We start from the raw sequence: 26,256 nt of genomic DNA on the forward strand, positions 1-26,256 counted from the left end.
GGCAGTGTTCCAATAAATCTTAAAAAAATAAAATAAAAACTGGGCTAGATTATCCCTTGGACTGTAGTTTATTAAGCCTTGGTTAAAAGCCAGGGTTCTGAAATCAAACTGCTGAGGTTTTAAACCTGCTTCTAGGGAATTTCCACCGGTCCACTGGTTAAGACTGTGCTCAACACAGGTTTGATCCCTGGTAGGAGAACTAAGACCCTGCCTGCCGCACAGTGTGGCCAAATTGATAAACAAAACCTGCTTCTGCCACTTAGCTGTGTGATCTTGCACAAGCTGTGCAGCTTCTTCATACCTCAGTGTTTTCATTCGCAAAGCGGGAATATTCCGAGCATGTAGGTACATGTAGCTACATCTCATGTAGCTACATGCAAAACAGTTGACAGTGCCTGGCCCCTGGCAAGCCTCCAATGAACGTTATTTGAGGTAAGCAGATAGTAATCAGAGTGCTTTGGTGGCTGTTTTCCCGGAACAGCATTATTACCTGAGAGCTGAACCAGTCCCGGTTCTCCTCTTTGCTTATTTTCATTGATATGTGGCTCATCTGGGTAACATATGCAATCCAGGGACTTTCCAAAATCCTTTAAGAGAATAGGAAGATATGATCATTCCTTGGGGAGTCTAAGTTCCAGTCACTGGGCTTGCGTAGCCACTGGCAGATCTGGCTGAGCAGTAGAGGAAATGGCAGTGACTCAAAGGTTCCATCATGTGGTGGTGGTTTGTTTTTCATCTTTGCAGACCTTTTATGTCTAAAGATGGCATACTAGGTATTCAGTCTCACTACCTGTCTTGCAGCCTACTGGACCAGAGCAGTGTCCCCAGTATTTTCTGTAGGCATTGGTGCCAGGCTCAGAAGATACCTAGATAACTGAAGGTCAGGCTCCCCTGGTGGCTCAGTGGTCAAGATTCCATGTGCCAATGCAGGAGATCCAGGTTTGATTCCTGGGTTGGGAAGATCCCCTGGACAAAGAAATGGCAACCAACTCCAGTATTCTTGCCTGTGAAATCCCCAGAGCAGAGGAGCCTGGCAGGCTACAATCCATGGTGTCACAAAAGAGTCAGACATGATTTAGCGACTAAAGCAACAACAAATTAAAGATATACGCAATGTGATCAACAGCTTGGCTGTTGTCGTCAGATAGAACTGAGTACAAGCTCTGATTTGGCACTGCCACTGGCCCTTATTTAGTCTTGAGTAAGGGATTTAATTTCTCTGAACTTTAGTTCTCTTATCAGAAAAATGAAATTGATACTATCTGCATTGCCTGGTTGTGCATTTTTGATTACATCCAATAAGATAATGCATGTAAAGTGAATGAAGTTGCTCAGTTGTGTCTGACTCTTTGCGACCCCATTGACAGTAGCCCATCAGCACTTCCATCCATGGAATTTTCCAGGCAAGAATACTGGAGTGGGTTGCCATTTCCTTCTCCAGGGGTTCTTCCTGACCCAGGAATTGACCCGGGTCTCCCACAATGCAGGCAGGCACTTTACTGTCTGAGCCACCAGGGAAGCCCACAAAGTAAAGCCTCTAGCAAATTTCCTGATGCATAGTAGCTACTGTTATTTTATTAATAGCAATGCAAATGAACGAGGAATGAATACATTGGGAAGTTGAAGAGGGTTATTCAGTTTAAAGTCATTTTGGTTTGGGGAAAATCTGTAGTTGTAAAATAAATTTAAAAAGATTGGCTTCCTGTTATCTTTGGTAAGAATTATGATGTCCAGCTCGATTACAGTTTGAAGGACTTGGTGATCAGGCAGAATACAGTTGACCTTTAAGAAACATGCAGGTCCACTTAAATATGGATATTTTTAAGAAAACACACAGTACTACAAGATTAGTGGTTGCTTGAATCCACAGTTGTGGAACCACATAAATGGATAGATGACTATGGGGCTTGAATATCTTTGGATTTTGGTAACTGAGGTGGGTCCAGGGACTAATCCTCCTCAGATGCTGAGGGACTACTGTACTGTAATTGGGAATTAATCACGTGGGAAAACAGGCAAGACTGGGCAAATGCAGTTTCCCAGAAACTCATTCAATTATTTCAGCTGTTTTATCCCACATTTTCTTGAAGTGTCTCAGCTACAAGAATGCAGTCTGGTGTCATAAACTGCAAACCTTTGCTAATCATAAATAGATCAAGTAAGAAAGGTAAGAGGACCATCCAGGCAATAAGTGTAGGATAATATTATTGTTTTCTTACTTGACTAAATATATGAGCACCATGGTTCCGAAGATTCCGTAGAAAGGACCGAATGTGATGAAATAGCGGATATAAAAGGAGATGGCCCAGGCAATGTCCTGCAGAAAGAAGTGCTTGAAAGTTAAGCTAGTGGAAATAAAACTGGTTAAGTCTTATATCCTTATACTCAAGGAAGCTGCATCTGGAAAGGATCAAGCATTTACCCTTCCCCTTTTCTACCAGCCTGATCTAGTTCTAGAGAAGGAATCGAGTTACTCACCTCCCAGTGCCTTCTGGGGCACATCTCTAGAATAGACCCCAGGTTGAAATATACTGGTGTGACAAAGGGGGAAACTGAAAAAAAAAGAAGAAGAAGAAGAAAAAAAAACAAGAAGATAGTGAACACATGAGCAGATTGATCCCTAGTGGGAGGTGATCTCCTAACATGCTACCCCTGGAGTATTGCCCCTGAGAAGGATGCACGGTGGAGATCCACAACCACATCCTGGATGCTGCTGGGCTTTCAGAGTCTCTGAGGGTGAACAGGGCCTTTGGTTCAAGCTCCCTTAAGGAGACTAGGGAAGCTTTGAAGATCTGAGTCATTCCATGAAGGCATCCTGGAAGGGCTTCTGCTGTGAGCTTTCAAGGTTTCTCAAGGTCCCTGGATTCCTTCAAGTCTTCATGAACCTTCATGTTGGGCCCTGTCACAATATGTTCAGGTGGCAGATACAGAGCATGCCTGCATCTCCCCCAGGACCAGTGAAGTTGCCTGGAGCAGGTAGGAGTCATATGGAGACCCTTCAGATTTTGACAACTCTCTTCTTAATCAAAATTTAGTCAGATGCTCTGAGTCCCCGTAACTAGGCTTCAAATGTGACCCGTAGATTTTCAGAGTCTGCGAACTGTCAGCACAAATGATTTTCTCCACCCTACACACTAAGAAACTCACACAAATGCTAGAAATAGTTTCTAAGAACAATTCAAGGTCGTGCTCCTGGGATGACACTGACACCTTAAAGTCCCTGCCTGAGAAAGTTCAAGACTGTCTAAAGAACTTACTGCTTGTTCAGTAGGCTTCTGACCTTTTCTTCAATCATTTGTTAGAAAACTTACAATTATAAAATTCTTAATCTGTCCCTCTGAGATGGATCTTCTCTGACCCAGAAATGTTTTTCTCAAGGACTTGGGAGTTATCCCTTTGAAATACAATCTTTGAAGATTTGGCTCTGTCCTGCAGCCTCTGGGAGGGTAGGAGTTTGACTTTGATAAGCACCAGTGAGAAGCCACGGGTGGCTTAACCACATGACCAGCTTCCCCTCCCTTTATCCTCTTTCCCTGATTTCCATTAGCATGTCCCAGTGTTTTAAAAGTCTCCCACCTTTCATTTCTGGAGAGTTGAGCTCAGCCTATACTGAATTACCTTTCCCTACTACAGGAATCTGCATGAAAGCTGTATCGCCACCTTTATGAAGTGTCAAGCCTCATCTCTCTCTGACAGGTTGAGTATGACTCATTTGTACCTGTCATACTACATTGAAGACATTTGAAAGAAAATGACAAAATGAAACAGCTCCTGAGGATGATGTGGTTTGTAAGCTGGGCATTCTGCAGCGAGCTACAGTATTCATCCATTCCTCATAAGCTAAGGCTGTTTACTACACACAGGAGGAGAGTTCAGACAAGAGACTCCAACAGTTTTTTCTTATGTGAATATACATCTGTCTGGGCTGAAAGAGTTCCCTTTCAAACTGGGGCACCAATGTCCTCCACATCCTTTTTGATCATGAAAGGGAATAACTGCATTAGGAGAAGTCCTCAGAATTCTAGCCCTGGAAGAGGCTGCAGTGGTGGTTAAGCCTTGTGTCTCAGAAAATGGACTTACAGGCTATCCCGGTCAGGCACGAGACAGATGACCCTTGGTGGCCAATGTTTGGACAAGCCAGATCGTCTGTAACAGTTTCTGAGTCTTAACACTGTTGGCATTTTAGGGTCAGATAATTCTTTATTGTTCAGGGCTGTTCTGTGTACTATAAGACATTTCATAACATCCCTGGCTTCTGTCCCATGGGTGTCAATACCATTCCTCCCTCTTTGTTGCAATAATCAAAAAAGTATCTATATGCTGTCAAACGTCCCACTGAGGGCAGCAATGCTCTTAGTTGAGAGCCACTGATCTATAGGAAATGTTTGGAATCTTTCCTAATTTGGGTTTCTTTTCCAAATGAGTAAGCGTGTTTCAGATGAGCATATTTTGGGGTCCTAAACTTTTCTTCGTGAGCAATCATGAGTTTGACTTGGTTAAGGGCAAAACACTTTTGCTTCTAATATTTGTATTGTTATTAGCATTATTCAGGTACTCTATTTTCTCTCAAGCCTAGAACATATCCTGACCTGTCTTATTAAATGTGTGCGTGTGTGTATGTGTGTGTGTGTATCTGTCCACTAAAATACCTTCTACAGCTGTATGTAAGCTGTGGGAACAGTCAACTTTCTTCCACACAGAAGCTCTACAGCTGGCTTTTATTCATGAGACTCTGCTTTTCCTGGCACCTACTGTCAGTGCTTGAGCGTTCTTTTCCTGTTTTTCCTCCCTATCCATATACCACTGTCCTTTTCTTCTTGATAAGTATTGCATTTAGTTTATCCAGGACGAGAGTCACAGACGCCAGACCCCTCGATTGGCATCCTGCCTCCCATCCTTCTTGGACCATCACCTTCCCTGTACAGTAGCCAGAGTGATGAGATGCCCATTAAGAATGCTTAATTGCTCTTCTGTTTTCCTCTTCAGATTCCACTGAAGTAAGTCTGAAATAAAACAGGCTGCTTTTTTTGTGGCACAAGGCCTGGGATCGTCTCTCTGTGGGAGCATTTCAGTCATGCCTTCTGGCTCGACAGCTGTTTGCTTCAAGGAAACGGGGTGATAAGGATTGTGGCTCTCTGGTGACTTACCCAGGCAGAAGATCAGGTGCTGCTTCTCGTAGTCGAAGAATTTGATTCTGTTCTTGCCATACTGAATGGAGAGAGAATAGAACGCAAGTAAGAACAATATAGACTTCTGTTACTATACTCAAGGTTGTGTGTGTGTGTGTGTGCACACATGTGTGTGTCTGTATGTGTGTCTGTGTGCATGCATGTGTGTATGTGTGAGTGCCCGTGTGTGTCTGTGTATGTCTCTCTGTGTGCATGTGTGTGCATGTGTGTGCATGTGTGTGTGCATGCATGTGTGTCTGTGTGTGTGTGTGTGTGTCTCTGTGTGCGCGTGTGTGTGTGTGTGTGTGTGTGTGTGTGTGTGTGTGTAGAATCTCTATGGAAAGAGCCATCTGGTCAGAGTTAATTTACTGTCAAAGTAAAGTCACTGAGGAACCAGAACTGAAGGGGAAGGAAATATTGTGGTGCCTTTTTCTTTATTTAAATGTGGGCAATTCTTGCAGGGATGCTTTATTCCATTTGCAGATGACACCACCCTTATGGCAGAAGGTGAAGAGGAGCTAAAAAACCTCTTGATGAAAGTGAAAGAGGAGAGCGAATAAAGTTGGCTTAAAGCTCAACATTCAGAAAACGAAGATCATGGCATCTGGTCCCATCACTTCATGGGAAATAGATGGGGAAACAGTGGAAACAGAGTCAGAATTTTTTGGGGGTGGGGGGCTCCAAAATCACTGCAGATGGTGACTGCAGCCATGAAATTAAAAGACGCTTACTCCTTGGAAGAAAAGTTATGACCAACCTAGATAGTATATTCAAAAGCAGAGACATTACTTTGCCGACTAAGGTCCATCTAGTCAAGGCTATTGTTTTTCCTGTGATCATGTATGGATGAGAGAGTTGGACTATGAAGAAGGCTGAGCGCTGAAGAACTGATGCTTTTGAACTGTGGTGTTGGAGAAGACTCTTGAGAGTCCCTTGGACTGCAAGGAGATCCAACCAGTGCATTCTGAAGGAGATCAGCCCTGGGATTTCTTTGGAAGGAATGATGCTAAAGCTGAAACTCTAGTCCTTTGGCCACCTCACGCGAAGAGTTGACTCATTGGAAAAGACTCTGATGCTGGGAGGGATTGGGGGCAGGAGGAGAAGGGGATGACAGAGGATGAGATGTCTGAATGGCATCACGGACTCGATGGACGTGAGTCTGAGTGAACTCCGGGAGATGGTGATGGACAGGGAGGCCTGGCGTGCTGTGATTCATGGGGTCGCAAAGAGTCGGACATGACTGATCGACTGAACTGAACTGAACTGATCGTTTATTATTATTCTCATGGGAGCCATTTTAAAATTTTTGTCCTGGTGTAAATAGACTGGTGATGGAGGAGAAATATTTCTGATAAGTTTTCAAGGTCTTCTTCAACCTATGTACTTAGAATTGTGCTTGAAGCTCAGTCTGCTTGTATCCATTCATCCATTTAACAGATATTTGTTGAATAGTTACATTATAAAACACATAGTCATAACTCTGTTATCTACTTCATCTTTCATCCTTTAATTCCATCATGGATCTCATGCTGTGGTTTACTCATTTTAAGGCTTGATAATATATAATCTTACCACTGGGAAATTGAGTCATTTCCTAGGAGTCTTCTTAGTTAATTTAGTCTGTGTCCAAATGCACAAAGACAGCAAATATCTTGAGAGGAGGCATAGAAGTAATGGTTTATCTCTATAACCTAAGAGACACTTAATAAATGTTTAGTTGAAGGAATTAATGAATGAATGATAATTCAAACCCCCTGTATAATTTTACCCTATGTTCAGTTAAAATACTGTAAGCCATGTTTAATTTTTTGCTTTTCCCATTCTTTTGACACCTTCCCTTCTATATATTTCTTCTGTTATTTAGATATTAGACTTGACCCTTGGTTCTCTTAGTATCATAAATAAAAATAAATGTCATGGTGATAAAGTAATGATAGTTATTTGCAGTTACTCCCAAACTTCTGGATATTTAAGTGGTAGGAAACTTGGAAGAGGGAGTTGGTGGAGAATTTTGGAGAGTTGGCAAATGTGGGTGAAGGATTGATTTATGAGTATGGTTCCAAAGGAGAAGTCTAACTTTTCCAGAGTATGAGCACAGGACCTGGCCCTAGACGATTTAAATAATACTTGTTAAAGGAATGAATGTTTGAAGAAAGTGGTAGAAAGACTGACAGTAAAATGGGAAGAACAGAAACATTTAAGGCTTATCAGAATTAGTTGTGTTGCAAAACAGCTGAATTTAGAGATTAACTGATTGTAAGTAATGTGGTGTGCATTGGCTTTGAAATTATAGTAAATAGAAACCTAAGCCTCAAGGGATATGTCTCTCGAATGATGGAGAAGTGATGATGTCTCCATCCTCTGTGAAGAGGCAGCATGTGAACTGGATACAGTTCTACAGAAAGGACTTCTGGAGGGGGCCAGGCTGCCTCAGGAACTCCAGTGAGACAAATCTTCATTGCTGTGAGGGAATGAGGAGAGAATTCAAAGTGTTATAAGTTTAGTGATCAGCCGAGGTGTTCACAGGGATTCCCTGGTGGCTTCAGCCTGTAAAGAGTCTGCCTGCAATGTGGGAGACCCAGGTTTGATCCCTGGAGAAGGAAATGAAGAATACTCCAGTATTCTTGCTTGGAAAATCCCTACAGTCCATAGGGTCGCAAAGAGTCAGACAGGACTGAACAACTTCACTTTAGGAGTTTGCAAACTTCGGAGAGCTCTGACTTGTTTGTGGAGTCATTGTGAAGAACAACTGACTGAAGAATGCAGTCAAGGTTTCTTTCTTTCTTTTGTTTTCTTTATATCTTGGCAGGAGACTTTTCCCTAATTGGAAGAAGGTTGTCTTCCCAAACTGGGAAAACCTATTTTGAGAAAGTTGCACAATTCTGGTTACGACAAAGTCTACACAGCAAGTGACCAAGCTACACTCCTTTGTTTTTAGAAAGCTCCTAAATTCTTCCAGAAGGAAACAGAGCCTCTTCCTAAGCACTTAATTCTCAGGATCCATCATTTCTTCTCAAGGAAAGATACCTTTCTGTGGTTATCCTTCTGCCTTCTATCTTGAAAGCAGACTCTAAAAATCTTGGTAATAATCCTTACATGCTGGTGTTTAAGCTGAGGTTTAAGAAAGTCAACAGCTGAGACATCCTGGAGTTGGCCTTTCTTTTTCTTTTCCTTAAGAAATCTGAGTTAGAGGCGAGGTCCTGTGTATTATGAGGCATTTGAGGTGAGTTTCATGTATAAATGAACCAAAACGAACCTAAACTAAAAATAACAGCTTAGTTTCCTCCAACAGCTAGAATTAGTTGACATAACTAGATATATAGATGTTTCATGATTTAGCACTTGTTGAATGTACTGCCATGCCTTCTATGTGATTTAGCCTGAATGACTTTTAAGATCATTAAGTCATTCCTTCCACATTTTCTTCTTTTCTTACCACACCAGATTCACTTATTTAAAATCTATATCCTGCAGATGAATGGATAAGAAAGCTGTGGTACATATATACAATGGAGTATTACTCAGCCATTAAAAAGAATACATTTGAATCAGTTCTAATGAGGTGGATGAAACTGGAGCCTATTATACAGAGTGAAGCAAGCCAGAAAGAAAAACACCAATACAGCATATTAACACATATATATGGAATTTAGAAAGATGGTAACGATAACCCTGTATGCGAGACAGCAAAAGAGACACAGATGTATAGAACAGTCTTTTGGACTCTGTGGGAGAGGGTGAGGGTGGGATGATTTGGCATTAAAACATGTATAATATCACATATGAAACGAATCGCCAGTCCAGGTTTGATGCATGATACTGGATGCTTGGGGCTGGTGCACTGGGACGACCAGAGGGATGGTATGGGGAGGGACGAGGGAGGTAGGTTCAGGATGGGGAACATGTGTATACTTGTGGCAGATTCATGTTGCTGTATGGCAAAACCAAAACAATATTGTAAAGTAATTAACCTCCAATTAAATAAATTTATATTAAAAAATAAACAAAATCTATATCCTGGGCTTAAAAAGAGATGCTCTGATAACATACTTGAAGCCAGAATCTCCAGCCTGATCTCCTCAAGACAAAGGTGTAGACCTTTCCAAGAAGTACTTCCTGAAACATTTCTCTAGTGCTTAGGATTTCTAAACATACCTCGACAGCTTGTAAATCTCCAATAACAAAAAGTGGGCGTATATCAATATCTGGGTCTTTAGGGTAGATGTTTGTTTTTACATGGTGTTGGAAGTGCCAGTTATTCCACCATTTTGAAGATAAGCCCTGAGGAGAAGAGAACATTCATTAGCTGCAAGATTTCTCTCCTAAAATATCTTTCATTATCAGAGTTTTCCAAAATTAAAGAAAATCAACCCTGAATATTCATTCGAAGGACTGATGCTGAAGCTGAAGCTCCAATACTGACCACCTGATGTGAAGAGCCAACTCACTGGAAAAGACCCTGATGCTGCAAAAGACTGAGGGCAGGAAGAAAAGGGGATGACAGAGGATGAGATGGTTGGATGATATCACCCATTCAATGGACATGAAAAAAGCAACTTTGTGAACTGGTGATGGACAGGGAGGCCTTGTGTGCTGTGTTCATGAGGTCACAATGAGTCGGACCTGACCAGCGTCTGAATAGTAACAATCAGAGTTTTCTGCCTACATCTCCAAAGTTTAATTAGGATATGGATTCCTGGAACATGCCGCCACCCCTCATTCCTGGGTCACAGAATGATTCATTGCCTAGAGGCTCTAGAAGCTTACCAGGAAATAATTATCTTACCCAGGAACACAAATTCCAGGTTAAAACAACTCCTGATAATGAAGAAGAATAAAAACCATTGAAATGAAATGTTTTTCCATCTTTCTTTTTTTTTTTTTTGTCCTCCTTTTAAAAAGAAACATGAAATAGGTAGAGCAGATAGAACATTTCTTATTTTATAAAGAAAGAAACTTCAGCTCTAAAACTAATTAGTTCTGGGGAGGAAATGGCCTCAGGGTTCCTACTTCAATGAATATTTTAAAAAGTCATGGATCTGAAGTCATCTCCTATGGGGGCTTGCCTCTGATCATCACGTGTTCAAGCTTCAATGATCTCATTACATATGAAAGAATAAAAGTATTTTAGTTGATGCTGAGCTCGTATCATCTCTGATTAAGTTGTTTGGGACTTTTTTCTCTTTCAGTGAAAATCTTAAGGTTTTAACAGAGAAAAGGATTTGGAAGCACATCAACTTACTTGCATCCACTGGATGTATAAATGCATCTGTGTGGTTTGGGAAAATTATCTACCCTTTGATGTTCAGTTTCATCTTCAGTAAATATAGTATCATACAATGACATTTACCGGCATGGGTTGTTTAAGGAGACATGAATTGCTGTATGTAGAATACTGGCATATTGAGATATTAAATTTCTCTTCCCTTCCCATATTATGTTAATCATTTATAGAAGAATAAGCAATAGTCATAGCTTTTACTGAATATATGACATCTCTCAAAAAATGATTAATGTGTATTTTAGGTCTCCAGTGCTCAATAGAGTAGCCCTTATCTATGTGTGGCCACGGAGCACTTAATAAGTGACCAGTCAAATTGAGGTGGGCTGTGTAAGGATATAATATATACTAGATTCAAAGCCTCAGAATGAAAAAAGAATTTTTATATTTCTTTTGTGTTAAAATGAAAATATTTGAAATATATACAGGAATAATAAAGTTGGAAGAGGGTATTTGCTGTGACCAGTGTGTTCTCTTGGCAAGATTCTGTTGGCTTTTGCCCTGCTTCATTCATCCCAAGGTCAAACTTGCCTGTTAAGCCAGGTATCTCTTGATTTCCTACTTTTACATCCCAGCCTCCTTTGATGCAAAGGACAGCTTTTTTCAGTTTTAGATCTGGAAGGTCTTGTAGGTCTTCATAGAACCATTCCACTTCAGCTTCTTCGGCATTAGTGTTTGGGGCATAGACTTCGATTACTGTGATATTGAATGGTTTGCCTTGGAAACGAACAGAGATCATTCTTTAATTTTTGAGACTGCATCCAAGTACTGCATTTAGGACTCTTGTTGATTATGAGGGTTACTCCATTTCTTCTAAGGAATTTTTGCCCACAGTAGTAGATATAATGTTCATCTGAATTACATTCGCCCATTCTGGTCCATTTTAGTTCACTGATTCCTAAAATGTCGATGCTCACTCTTGCCATCTTCTGTTTGACCTCTTCCAATCTGCCTTGATTCTTGGGCCTAACATTCCAGGTTCCTATGCAATATCGCTCTTTACAGTGCTGGACTTTACTTCCACCACCAGTCACATCCACAGCTCACCACTGTTTTCACTTTGGCTCTGTCTCTTCATTCTTGCTGGAGTTATTTCCCCACTCTTCTCCAGTAGCACATTGGGTACCTACCGACCTGGGACTTCATCTTTCCGTGTCATATCTTTTTGCCACTTCATCCTGTTCATGGGGTTATCAAGGCAAGAATTCTGAAAAGGAGTACAAAATGAAGCAGGGCAAAGGCTAGCAGAGTTAGCTCGGCTTGGATTACTGTGATTCTAAATGGTTTGCCTTGGAAACGAACAGAGATCATTCTGTCATTTGGTTTCTCACCAAATCCTAGAACATCATAGAAAAGCTGATATCCAGTTGAAGTCCTAGTTTTAGAGATGAGAACACTGAGAGCCAGAGATAGAATCTGACTTGTTCAGGGTTGCACAGTGAGCATAATCAGAGCCTGGGCTAAAACCTACTTTCATCAATCCATGTACTGTTATCTAGCATCTGTCCATCTATCCATCCATCATTCCATCCATTCCTTCATGCATTCAACAAATGCTTATTGAAGGCCTACTGTGTGTTAGGCACTCTGTTAGGCGCTGCATTTCAGGGGTGCATAGGATAGTGTTCCTGTTCTTCTGGAGCATATCTGAGGGGGATAAGACCAACTGCCCCTACTTTTTCCAGCAGTCTGGGTTTTGCAACCCTCAACTCTTAAACCGAGCCATCTAACTTTCCATGGTTTCTCTCTTTTGTTAAACTTTTATCTATTCTGCATCATTTCTTTTATTTGTACATTGTCTTCCCAGGATTAAATGGTTTGCTGGATTCCCCTAGCCTCCTAGAAGTACATGTCCAGACCCCTTCTAAGAATATCTCTACTCATGACTTTGTAGGATATATGTCCTGAGAAGTGGTTCTTTAATGGTGTACCAGGGATTGGGCCAAATAGTTTGTTGGCTAAGAAAAAAAAGAACTTCTTAAATAAAATTAACCATTTCTCCTAAACATTTAAAATTCTAATTTTCGCATATATGTTATAATGTGTGTGTGTGTGTGTGTGTGTGCGTGTGCGCGTATAGTCACTACATTGTTAGTATATTTACATTTACTTGTGGGCTGTGTAGTAACATTTTTTGCTGATAAGTGTATGTAGAAAGCACTGCTTAGTGAAATGACTTTCAGAATCCCATCATACTCCTGGAACATTCTGTACCTTGAGATGACCCATCACAAATTTGTGCATCAGGCGGTTCCACTTGGACTTCTTAAATATGGAAAGGTGTCCCATGTCATGTTGCAGAAATGAACCCTGAGCCTAGAAGAGACAGGATTACTGTCAGAGAAGCTGACAAGTTAAGAAGAAAGTAGTAAGTGAGCCCTCTGGTAGACCTGGGAACCCCTGGGAATATTGAGAGAGCTCTGTGTGCATCTGCCACACTTGCTGTGTTCTTTCCCATCTCTGTGCCTTTGCACAGGTGGTTCTGTTAGCTGACAATACTCTTCTCTCAACTGTCACAATCTCCAGTGTGGAATGGAAGGAGGATGCCTTTGGAGTCAGGTTGACTAGGGCACTAAACTGTCCTTCACCACTTTACAGGTTATACAACTCTTGGCAAGCTAGTCGGTACCTCTGAACTCAGTTCTTTGTTTGAGAAGCAGGGATTATAATATACCTTACTCATTGAGCTGTTTTGCAGCTGAATACACGTAAAATTCCTGATAATGCTAAGCAGTCAAATATTTGTTTCCTTTCTTGATTCCAAAAGTTGCTTTTCAAAGAATAAAGCAAGTTGACTTTTCAATAAAAAATGAGCAGATAAAATTTTGTAATTAACACTGATGTTAATTCTCCATGAAATCATCCCCAGTTGCCTCAATTAGAGTTAGATACCTCTTTCTGCTCCAACAGCACATGCTTGTTTCTTTTCCTTCTGCCTTATATCATGTCTAGATATTTCAATGACCAGCTCCTCCCCTGGAAGACTGTTTCCCAAGTGCAGGGTCAGGTGTGTTTCCCTTTGTGTCCCCAATACAGTGTTGTGGTCATAGAATGCCATCTTCAGAGATCTGTGCTTCGTTCAAAGGATTTATCAATTGCCCTGCTACATGCCAGTTGCTGATTGCCATTTCTGGTAGAATACATGATCCTTCAGTTCAGTTCAGTCGCTCAGTCATGTCCAACTCTTTGCCAACACATGAATCGCAGCATGTCAGGCCTCCCTGTACATCACCAGTTTCCAGAGTTCACCCAAACTCACGTTCATTGAGTCGGTGATGCCATCCAGCCATCTCATCCTCTGTCGTCCCCTTCTCCTCCTGCCCCCAATCCCTCCCAGCATCAGAGTCTTTTCCAATGAGTCAACTTTTTGCATGAGGTGGCCAAAGTACTGGAGCTTCAGCTTTAGCATCATTCCCTCCAAAGAAATCCCAAGGCTGATCTCCTTTAGAATAAACTGGCTAGATCTCCTTGCAGTCCAAGGGACTCTCAGGAGTTTTTTCCAACACCACAGTTCAAAAGCATCAATTCTTCGGCACTCAGCCTTCTTCACAGTCCAACTCTCACATCCATACATGACCACTGGAAAAACCACCCTATTATCATGTAATAATAAATGGACTCTCTTCATAGACTGGTGTATTGATAAGTATTGGTGAAATGAGGCTTTTGGCTAGGGTCTCAGGGAATTTAAAAAAAATACAGATATATAACTTCTTTTTAGTAGAATCTGTTTTTTTTTAAAGTGGAAGCATGTTTAAACAGCATGTATAAATAGTAATATATATATGTGTGTGTATATACACACACACGTATAGGTATAAATTAATGTGGGGCTTCCTTTCTTCGTGGTGGCTAAGACAGAAAAGAATCTGCCTGCAATGTGGGAGACTCGGATTTGATCCCTGGGTCAGGAAGATTCCCTGGTAAAGGGAATGGCAACCTACTCCAGTATTCTTGCCTGAGGAAATCCATGGACAGAGGAGCCAGTTATAGTCCATGGGGTCAAAAAGGTTGGAAACAACTGAGCGATTAAAAAGAGAACAAAATAAGCTCGTGTGTGTGCCTATAGTCTTAACAAAATCACCGAACAACCATGAGAAACGTCGGTTGGTTAATGAACGAAAGACAAAGGTGAAGGTTACGTGGCCTAGAAAGGAACTGCAGTTACTGACATTGTGCGGATAATGTCGGGCAAAGAGCAGCAACTGTCAAGGATATTTACCACATGCCAGTCTCTGTGCTAAGTACTCTACAGAGTAACTTGCTTAGTTCTCCTCAGAATATTTCCATAAAAAATTGTTACCCCATATTACAGATAAGAGAACTGGGGCCCCGTGGGTTCTGATAACTTAGCTTGACAGGAAGTGCCAGGCAGCCACTGATACCAGTGTAAAGAGAGAAGAAAAATTCTGAGGCTTCCCATAGAGCCACTGCCTGGGCTTAAGATACCTACTTACCTGAGCAACCGTGAGAAGAAAAGAAATGAATATTGTGATAAGCCAGCCACTGCCAAAATGCCACACTATTACCCAAGCCAGGGCCTCCAAAATCAAGATCTGGGCAAGGTGAAGGAAGAAGAACCCCAGGTTGGCATTGAACATATTCAAGGTCTCTAATGTCCTCCGCAGTTCTTGGAAATCTTCCACCAACCGGGACTGTGAAATAAGCATGCAAGAAAGGAATTAGTTCCTTCAGTGGAGAGGGAGCACAGATGAGCATATATTATTAATCTATTTTATCAGTGTATGATACCTTAATTTTAAGAATAGACATTTATTTATTTAATAACTTTAATTAGGCATATTTTAAACAAGAAAATGAAACCTTAAAAAATTAACAGAAAGCAACATGCTTAAAACAAGTATATATTTTTTTTTTTTTTGGAGAAGAGACAAATGAGTAGTGATTTGTAAACTGTCCTCACATTGTAATGAGACTTATAACTTACTTCTTTTGGGGGGGATGGGGGAGGTTCAGTGAACAGATATATAACTCTAACAATTCTTTTTAAAACTGATTAATTAAACAAATCTGATACAGATAATTTCTTTTGAGGTCTTTATTGAATTTGTGGCAATATTGCTTTTATTTTATTTTATTTATTTTTTGGGGGGCTGTGAAGCATGTGAGATCTGGATTCCCTGACGAGGGATCAAAGCTGCACCCCCTGCATTGAAAGGAGAAGTCTTAACAACTGAGCTGCCAGGGAAAACCCCTTAAATTAATTTTCTACTTTTTCAAACAAAAAGGTTTATTGAAGTTTAGTTGATTAACAATGTTGTATTGGTTTCAGGTGTACAGCAAATCATACATATATATATATATATATATATATATATATATATATATACACACATATTGTTTCTTCAGATTCTATCCCATTGTAGACCACTATAAGATATTGAATATAGATCCCTGCCAAACAGTAGGTCCTTGTTGTTTGTCTGTTTTGTATGTAGAAGTGTGTAGCTATTAATAATAATTGCCTTTTTAAATCAATGTGTTGTTTGATCTCTGATTATACTTTGGGGAACTTTGCTATCTATATGGATCTGTGTTACTTTCTATGTTATCATCTGTTTAGTGTGTGCAAAAGACTCCTCTATGAAAGATAGCGTTCACTTAGATTAGTTCAAAGGATGAATTTCTTGTGAGATGCTCAGAAGCTCTGCAGGAACGAGACAGGGTGCCCTTGGTATTTGTTGGGTGTCTATTGGCTGAAGGAGTCCTTACTCTGTGTACATGTACTGTGCTTACGTATGTACGTCAAGTGCTAGCATGGATTTATGAACTTGCACATACTCGAGAGTCAGCGGAAGGCCTGGGAAGAAATATCTCCTTAGCTTAATAACTATAGTGGGTTTGAAACTCAGACTGTTGAGAAAGTGACCAGGGTATAAGAATGAAAACTTGATTGTTCAGATGTAAAAGAAAAGAGTAAAATTTGAAATATTAATAAAAAAAAAGCTATGAACAATCCTAGAAGCAAGGAAATTCATTTCAAAATTCACTGATACAACTTTTAAATGATCCAGTACCTGGGAAGGGTCTGGATGGGCTCATCTCTAAAGACCCCATGAACATCAGAATGCTGGTGGCCACAGATAACTTTCACAGATCACACAAGTGTTCTAGTCAACAAAAGGGTTCAAAATATAGTACTTAGGTGCAAAATCAAAAATGAAAGATGATCTCTGTTCATTTCCAAGGGAAACCATTCACTAGCAGAGTAATCCAAGTCTGTGCTCTGATCACTAATGCTGAAGAAGCTGAAGCTGGATGGTTCTCTGAAGATTTACAAGACCTTCTAGAACTAACACCAAAAAAAGATGTTCTTTTCATCATCAGTTCAGTTCAGTCGCTCAGTCGTGTCTGACACTTTGTGACCAAATGGACTACCGCACACTAGGCTTCCTTGTCCATTATCAACTCTTGGAGCTTACTCAAACTCATGTCCATTTAGGTGGTAATTCCATCCAATCATCTCATCCTCTGTCATCCCCTTCTCCTCCCACATTCAATCTATCCCAGCATCAGGGTCCTTCCAAATGAATCAGTTCTTCACATCAGGTAGCCAAAGTATTGCAGTTTCAGCTTCAGCATCAGTCCTTTAAATGAATATTCAGGACTGATCTCCTTTAGGATGGACTGGTTGTATCTCCTTGCAGTCCAAGGGACTCTCAAGAGTCTTGTCCAACATCACAGTTCAAAGGCATCAATTCTTCAGTGCTTAGCTTTCTTTCATCATAGGGGATTAGAATGCAAGGGAAGTCAAAGGTACCTGGAGTAACAGGCAAGCTTGGCCTTGGAGTATGAAATGAAGCTCAGCAGAGGCTAACAGAGTTTTCCCAAGAGAACAGACTGGTCATAACAAACACCCTTCTTCAACAACATGATAGATGACTCTACACATGGACATCACCAGGTAGTCAATACCAAAATCAGATTGATTATATTCTTTGCAGCCAAAGATAGAGAAGCTCTATACAGTCAGTGAAAACAAGACCAGGAGCTGATTATGGCTCAGATCATGAACTCCTTATTGCCAAATTCAGACTGAAATTGAAGAAAGTAGGGGAAACCACTAGGCCATTCATGTATGACCTAAAGTAAATCAGTTGCAGTTATACAGTGGAAGTGAGAAATAGATTCAAGGGATAACATCTGATAGACAGAGTGCCTGAAGAACTATGGACTTAGGTTCACAAATTGTACTGGAGGTGGTGATCAAAATCATCCCCAAGGACAATAACTGCAAAATGGCAAAGCAGTGTTTGAGGAGCCCTTACAAATATCTGAGAAAAGAAGAGAAGTGAAAGGCAAAGGAGAAAAAGAAAGATATACCTATCTGAATGCAGAATTCCAAAGAATAGCAAGGAGAGATAAGAAAGCCTTCCTCACTGATCAATGCAAAGAAATAGAGAAAAACAATAGAATAGGAAAGACTGGAGATCTCTTCGAGAAAATTAGGGAAAATTTCATACAGAGAGGGGCACAATAAAGGACAGAAACCATATTGACCTAACAGAAGCAGAAGATATCCAGAAGAGATGGCAATAATACAGAGAAGAACTATACAAAAAGATCTTAATGAACCAGATAACCATGATGGTTTTGCGATCACTCACCTAGAGCCAGACATGCTGGAGTGTGAAGTCAAGTAGGCCTTAGGAAGCATCACTACCAACAAAGGTAGCAGAGGTGATAGAATTCCAGCTGAGCTATTTCAAATCCTAAAAGATGATGCTGTTAAAGTGCTGCATTCAATATGCCAGCAAACATGGGAAACTCAGCAGTGGCCACAGGACCTGAAAAATCAATTTTCATCCCAATCCCAAAGGGAATGCCAAAGGATGTTCAAACTTCTGCACAATTGTAGTCACTTCACACGCTAACAAAAGAATTCTTAAAATTCTCCAATGTAGGCTTCAACAATACGTGAACCAAGAACTTCCAGATGTTCCAGCTGAATTTAGAAGAGGCAGAGAATCCAGCAATCAAATTGCTAATATCTGTTGGATCATAGAGAAAGCAAGGGAATTCCAAAAGACATCTACTTCTGCTTCAATCACTGTGCTAAAGCCTTTGACCATGTGGATCACAGCAAACTGTGGAAAATTCTGCAATTGCTGGGAATACCAGACTGCCTTACCTGCCTACTGAGCAACCTGTATGTAGGTCAAGAAGTAACAGAATTGGACATGGAACAACTGAGTGGTTCCAAATTGGGAAAGGAGTACATCAAGGCTGTATGCTGTCACCCTGCTTATTTAACTTCTATGCAGAGTATATCATGAGAAATATTGGGCTGAATGAAGCAGAAGCTGGAATCAAGATTGCCAGGAGAAATATAAAAAACCTCATATATGCAGATGACAGCACCCTTATGGCAGAAAGTGAAGAGGACCTAAAGAGCCTCTTGATGAAGGTGAAAGAGGAGAGTGAAAGAGCTGGTTTAAAATTCAAGATTCAAAAATGAAGATCACGGCAACTGGTCCCATGATTTCATGACAGATGGGGTAAACAATAAAAACAGTGACAGACTTTTATTTTCTTGGGCTCCCAGATCACTGCAGACTACGACTGCAGCCATGAAACTGAACCTGGCTTGCTCCTTGGAAGAAAAGACAAAACTAGACAACATTTTAAAAAGCAGAGACGTTACTTTGCCAACAAGTGACTGTCTAGTTAAAGCTATGGTTTTTCTAGTGGACTTTATAGTCTATTGGACTATAAAGAAGTCTGAGCATCGAAGAATTGATGCTTGAACTGTTGTGTTGGAGAAGACTCTTTTGAGTCCCTTGGACTGCAAGAAGATCAAACCAGTCAATCCTAAAGGAAATCAGTCTTGAATATCCATTGGAAGGGCTGATGTTGAAGCTGAGGTTCCAATCCTTTGACCACATAATAGGAAGAGCTGACTCATTGGAAAAGACCCTAATGCTGGGAAAGATTGAAGGTATGAGGAAAAGGGGACAACAGAGAATGAGATGGCTGGATGGCATCACCGACTCAGTGGATATGAGAGTTTGAACAAGCTCTGGGAGATGGTGAAGGACAGGGGAGCCTGGCGTGCTGCAGTCCATGAGGTCACAAAGAGTCAGACACACCTAGCAACTGAACAACAGCAACAGGGTGTTTCCAAGCTTGGCTGATTTTACCATCACAGTCACTGTACTGTTGGGGATCACTAAAGCCCAGAAGAGTGATTAATGTGAAATCCTCAGCAAGTGATGGAAGCTGGACTTTAGCCTGTACTTCCTGACATTCAGTTTTGTGCTCAAACACTAATTGTCTATATACATATCTCCAGGTAATCACAGATGCACAAAGAAAATTCATGTCATCTCTTTACCCTCAGGGATCAACACTGTTTTAGATAATGAACAATTATAGCTCTCAACCATGAATGGGATTATGTTTTCCTTAGAGAAAATATTTAGGGAAAACAACAAAGCTCTGCATCATTTCCTCTTTTTGCCCTAGTGCGTCCTGCCCTAAATGACTCTGTAAACTTAGAGGCTTGCAAGTTACTTGCGTGACTGCTGAGTTTATGATAATTGTAGTCTCTAAATTTTATTGAACATTTTCTACATTCTGGGCAGTGTTCTAAGCACTTTAAATGCCTTTAACTCTTTCAGTAATCTCCCAATAACACTTATATGGTTGATTCTATTGTTGCTATTTTACACAGAGAGACACTGAACCACAGACAGGTTTGGAAACTGGCCTAGACTCATATCCCACAGTCTCAAGCCCTTCAAAGTCAGGGTTCCAAGACGGATGGGCCATGATGGAAAGTTGTGACCAAACATGGTCAGAAGGGAATGGCAAACCACTTCAGCATTCTTGCCCAAGAATCCCATGAACAGTATGAAAAGGCTAAAGCTATGACACTGAAAGATGAGCGCCCCCCATCCAAGTTAAGTAGAGGTCCAATATACTACTGGGAAACTGTGGAGAAATAGTACCAGAAAGAATATAAGACTAGGCCAAGGCAGAAATGACACCCAGTTATGGATGTGTTTAGTGGGGAAAGTAAAGCCTGATGATGTAAACAACAATATTGCATAGAGACCTGGAAAGTTAGGTCCATGAATCAAGGTAAACTGCACGTGGTCAAGCAGGAGATGGCAAGAGTGAACATCAACATTTTAGGAATCAGTGAACTACAATGTAAGGGAATAGGTGAATTTAATTCATATGACCATTGTATCTACTACTGTGGTCAAGAATCCCTTAGAAGAAATGGAGTAGCTCTCATAGTCAACAAAAGAGTCTAAAATGTAGTACTTGGGTGCATTCTCAAAAATGAGAGTATGATCTGTTTGATTCCAAGGCAAAGCATTCAGTATCACAGTAATCCAAATCTATGCCCTGACCCCTAATGCTGAAGAAGCTGAATTTGAATGGTTCTCTGAAGTCCTACTACACCTTCTAGAACTAACACCAAAAAAAGATATCCTTTTCATCATAGGGAATCGGAACACAAAAGTAGGAAGTCAAGAGATACCTGGAGTAATAGGCAAGCTTGGCCTCGGAGTACAAAATGAAACTAGGCAAAGGCTAACAGATTTTTGGCAAGAGGATGCACTGGTTAAAGCAAACACCCTCTTCCAACAACACAAGAAACGACTCTACACATGGACATCACCAGATCGTCAGTACTGAAGCCAGATTGATTATATTCTTTGTGGCCAAAGATGGAAAAGCTCTATATATCAGCAAATCAAGACCGGGAGCTGATTATGGCTCAGATCACAAACTCCTTATTGCCAAATTCAGACTGAAATTGAAAAAAGTAGGGAAAACCATTAAGCCATTCAGGTAGGAACTTGCAGTAATACAGTGGAAGTGACAAATAAATTCAAGGGATGGGATCTGATAGAGTGCCTGAGGAACTACGGACAGAGGCTCACAACATTGTACTGGAGGTGGTGATCAAACCCATCCCCAAGGAAAAGAAAAGCAAAATGGCAAAGTGGGATCTGAAGAGGCCTTACAAATATCTGAGAAAAAAGAGAAGTGAAAGGCAAAGGAGAAAAGGAAAGATATACCCAACTGAATGCAGAGTTCCAGAGAATAGCAAGTAGAGATAAGAAAGCATTCTTACGCGAACAAAGCAAGAAGTAGAGGAAAATGATAGAATGGGAAAAACTAGAGATCTCTTCAACAAAATTGGAGATGTCAAGGGAACATTTCATGCAAGGATGGGCACAATAAAGGACAGAAATGGTGAAGACCTAACAGAAAAGAAGATAGTAAGAAGATGTGGCAAGAATAAAGAGAATTATGCAAAAAAAGCTCTAATGATGCAGATAACCACAATGGTATGGTCATTCACCTAGAGCCAAACATTTTGGAATGTGAAGTCAAGTAGGCCTTAGAAAGCACTGATATGAAAAATGCTAATGGAGGTGACTTAATGCTAATGGAGGTGCTGTAATTCCAGCTGAACTATTTGAAATCCCAAAAGATAATGCTATTATAGTGCTACACTCGATATGCTAGCAAATTTGGAATACTCAGCAGTTGTCACAGTACTTGAAAAATCAATTTTCATTCCAATCCCAAAGAAAGGCAATACCAAAGAACATTCAAAATACCACATAATTGCTCTCATTTCACATGCTAGCAAGGTAATGCTCAAAATCTTTCAAACTAGGCTTCAACAGTGCATGAACTGAGAACTTCCAGATATACAAGTTGGATTTAAAAAAAGGAAGAGGAATCAAAAAGTCAAATTACCAATATCTGTTGGATCATGGAAAAAGTAAGAGACTTAAAAAAACAAAAACAAAAACAAAACCTGCTTCACTGACTACTCTAACATTCCTCTGGGTTTATTGTTTCTTCTGACCCTTTGTGGATCGCAACAATCTGTGGAAAACTCATAACAAAATGGGAGTACTAGACCATCTTTCCTGCCTCCTGAGAAACCTGTATGCAGGTCAAGAAGCAACAGTTCGAACCAGACTTGGAACAATGGACTGGTTCCAAATTGGGAAAGGAGTATGTCGAGGCTCTATATTATCACCCTGCATATTTAAATTATATGCAGAGTATATCATGTGAAATGCTGTGCTGGATGAAGCAGAAGCTGGAATCAAAATTGCTGGGAGAAATATCAACTTCAGATAAGATCATGCCGCTCTAATGGCAGAAAGCGAAGAGGAAATAGTCTGTTGATGAAGGTGAAAGAGGAGGGTAAAAAAGCTGGCTTCAAACTCAACATTGAAAAGATGAAGATCATGGCATTCAGTCCAATCACTTTATGGCAAATAGATGGGGAAAAATAGAAACAGTGACAGACTTTATTTTCTTGGGCTCCAAAAGTCACTGAAGCTGGTGACTGCAGCCATGAAATTAAAAGATGCTTGCTTCTTGGAAGAAAAGCAGTGACAAACCTAAATAGCATGTTCAAAAGCAGAGACGTTACTTTGCCAACAAATGTCCATATAGTCAAAGCTATGGGTTTTCCAGTAGTCAGGTTTGGATGTGAGAGTTGGACATGAAAGAAGGCTGAGCATCAAAGAATTGTTGCTTTTGAATTGTGGTGTTGGAGAAAACTCTTGAGCGTCCCTTGGACGGCATGGAGATCAAACATATCAGCCCCATAGAAAATCAACCCTGAATTTGCATTGAAATGACTGATGGTTAGGCTGAAACTGCAATACACTGGCCACCTGATGGAAAGAACCAACTCATTGTAAAAGACCCTGGTGCCTGGAAAGATTGAGGACAGGAAGAGCAGAGGGTGACAGAGGATGAGATGGTTGGATGGCATCATGGACTCAATGGAAACTCAAGCAAACTCTGGGAGATAGTGTAGGAACATGTAGGCCTGGTGTGCTGCAGTTCACAGGGTCGCGAATAGTCAGGCATGACTTACTGACCGAACAACAATATCTCGGCTCCTACACCTTGTCATAGGAACCGGGCTGTGTCCAGGCTGTGTGCCTGATGGCCCACTCGTCTCAGTACAGTGCGTTGCTTCCTGACACACAGCCTTGAGGGATGCACATGGACCTCAGGAGTCAGCCTAAGTATTCGTCTTGGGCCTGCCCTTAACCAGTCCTCTTTCCTCAGATTCCTGCTATCCCCTTGTGAGTTTGTTTCTTCATTTCTTAAAATGGAAATATAATTCATATTCTTTCTGCTGCACAGTGATATCTGGATCACCACCTTGTACAAAGTATTTCAAAAGAATGGTACAATTGTAAGCTGTTTTAAAACATGCAGTGCAAAATAAATAAATAAATAAATAAAAACAACCAAAGAAGTGCTTAATATTACTAAAATCCCTTTAAGCTTTATGTGCAACCATTCTAGTGAATTCTAGTCTTATGGAGGCCCTGCCCTTTGAAGACAGTTTTTCAGTCAACCAAAGTCTTGGTGAAATAAAAAAGTGGTGATTTTTGTGGGGAATACCCAAAGGTCTGGAGCCAGGAAGAGGTGAACTGGAGTTCCTGTCTTTGCTTTACAGAAGGTAGTTTATTCTCCTGGAACTGTAATTTTTTCAATTGTAAAAAGAACTATAATTAGGATATAGTCACATCATTGATTCAACAGCTATTTATGGAATTCCTACTACAGGTCCAATCCTGCACCGGTAGGTACTGAGGACTGAGGGATGAGCAAAATTGACATAGTCTCTGCTCTCATGGAAACTGGTTTAACAGGGAACATCAAACAATTATAAACAGTCATGGAAAAAGAAGTTACTTGTAAGTTGTGTGGCAAGAAGTAGGTAGAAATCATGGAATTACTGTTTGGCACAGGGCCAAGCATCCCATTCCTTTGTTTCTCAGAGGTTTAAGAATTCTGAGGACCTCAGGAGGATGTCATTATTTGGAAATATTTGGAATCCATTCATTTATGCTATTTGGAGAAGGCAATGGCAACCCACTCCAGTACTCTTGCCTGGAAAATCCCATGGATGGAGGAGCCTGGTGGGCTGTAGTCCATGGGGTCACTAAGAGTCAGACATGACTGAGCAACTTCACTTTGACTTTTCACTTTCATGCACTGGAGAAGGAAATGGCAACCCACTCCAGTGTTCTTGCCTGGAGAATCCCAGGGACAGGGGAGCCTGGTGGGCTGCCGTCTATGGGGTCGCATGGAGTCGGACATGACTGAAGTGACTTAGCAGCATTTGTGCTATTGCAGGTCCTCCCAGGCAGAATGGCTGGTTTTCCACGGAAAATGATAAGTTGGCCCTGAAATATACCTCTTCCTCATCCCTCCACACACTTTTTGGTCCCAAGACCTCACTCACATTTTTGTTTCTCTCCTGATTGGGCTCTTCTGGAGCAAGCTCTCCGATGAGCAGTGGTTTAAGGTACAACCGCACAATGTCAGGGTCCGGATGCATGGCTCTGAAGACGTCCTGTGAATCAGAGAGAACTGTTAGAGGCTTAAAAATGACATGCTTACACACAGATTATCTCCCCTTTCTTACCTCGTTCTGTACCGACCTTAGGAATCAGCACAGACTATGTTATAGAGCATTTACTTCTAACTCTAGGTTGACACTTCAAGTTCACTGATCAGAGTTACCCTTGAAATTCTTCTATGAGAGCCTCACACTGGAGATCCACCCACTGAGTGCATGGCTTACTAGGCAAGTCCTGTAAAGTTGATCCCCAAGCATTGGAAGAGATCGTTGTTTATTTTATTGAGCATGAGAAGAAGTAGTTGGCTTTGAGATTGTGGGCCACTGTGAATCTTTAGAGACAAACCTCAGGCTTGGTGTGGAAGTTGCCCACATTGTTTGGAGCGTGCAGCAACCAAGACTGCCTATACAAACCACATCTATCAGTTTCTCTTTTAGTTCTTGGTCAAGGACCAGGGGACAGAGGCAATTGAATTGAGTTATTTCTAAGGAAAGACAAGTTAAAGTTGATGATAACAAATGTCTAAGAGAGCATGGGAGCAAAGCCCTCAAACCCTTAGTTGTCTAAAGTGGCACTTTCTTGGCTAAGTTTATTACTGAAGAAGCCTTATCACTCTTTCTAAAATAACAACAACAACAACAAATAACACCATAGCATTCTCTGTAGGTGCTGGAGACAGGCACAAAATAGAGCTGACCCACTATATTTTTCCAACTCCATTCCCATGTTCAGTAGTAACTCCAAGTGGCTATGAGAAGCAGTGTTGATTCTCATGTCCTGCTTAAGTTTGGAAATAAGATATAGACTTTTTTTTTTTTTTTTCCTCGAGGGATTTAAACTGCTTTGGGGGAAGGAGCTTTCTCCAAGAGTAAGATACTGGGCTTCTTGCTATTATGGTTTTGAGAATAGGAATGGTCAATATGAAGAAAAATAACCAAGGTTTATTCATTTGAATATGTAGAATCCGCACACAATACCCTGGAGTGGTGGTGTTGCAGAGTGCTGATTTAGAAACTGGATCCCCGAGCAGCCTTCCTACACTTAAGTCTATGCTTGCTGTGTGATTGTGGACAAGTCTCTTAACCAGTCCATGCTCATGTTTTCTCTTCCCTAACATGGGAGTGATGGTAATAGCTATTCAATTTATAAAGTTATTATAAAAATTAAGTGAGTTGATTAGAATCTGAGTGGTTTATAGTAAATTCTCAAACATATTAGCTCTCTTTCCTATACGTGTGCCTCTGGGCTTCCCTGGTGGCTCAGATGGTAAAGAATCTGCCTGCAATGCGGGAGACCCCGGTTAGATTCCTGGGTTGGGAAGATCCCCTGGAGAAGGGAATGGCACCCACTCCAGTATTCTGGGCTGGAGAATTCCATGGACAGAGGAGCCTGATGGGCTACAGTTCACAGC

The 26,256-nt window shown here is 40.9% G+C and overlaps 1 protein-coding gene and 1 long non-coding RNA gene across 2 annotated transcripts in view; one reads left to right on the forward strand and one right to left on the reverse strand.

Moving 5' to 3' along the window:
* LOC101117875 (fatty acid desaturase 2-like protein FADS2B) overlaps positions 1–26,256 on the reverse strand; it is a 39,306-nt gene that overhangs the window by 4,719 nt on the left and 8,331 nt on the right. The window contains exons 2-9 of the mRNA XM_042232624.2: positions 24,728–24,838; positions 14,907–15,104; positions 12,664–12,765; positions 9,324–9,449; positions 5,148–5,208; positions 2,479–2,552; positions 2,220–2,317; positions 491–587 (exon numbers count right to left, since the gene is read on the reverse strand). Coding sequence (XP_042088558.1) covers positions 491–587; positions 2,220–2,317; positions 2,479–2,552; positions 5,148–5,208; positions 9,324–9,449; positions 12,664–12,765; positions 14,907–15,104; positions 24,728–24,838 — 867 coding nt within the window. The remainder of the gene's footprint in view (positions 1–490; positions 588–2,219; positions 2,318–2,478; positions 2,553–5,147; positions 5,209–9,323; positions 9,450–12,663; positions 12,766–14,906; positions 15,105–24,727; positions 24,839–26,256) is intronic.
* Positions 2,297–10,323, forward strand: LOC132657839 (uncharacterized). Its single transcript, XR_009596556.1, has 2 exons — positions 2,297–5,234; positions 5,652–10,323. It is a non-coding gene; the product is annotated as an uncharacterized LOC132657839 (long non-coding RNA).

This window comes from Ovis aries, chromosome 15 (assembly GCF_016772045.2).
Source record: "Ovis aries strain OAR_USU_Benz2616 breed Rambouillet chromosome 15, ARS-UI_Ramb_v3.0, whole genome shotgun sequence".
Classification (NCBI taxonomy): Eukaryota; Metazoa; Chordata; class Mammalia; order Artiodactyla; family Bovidae; genus Ovis; species Ovis aries.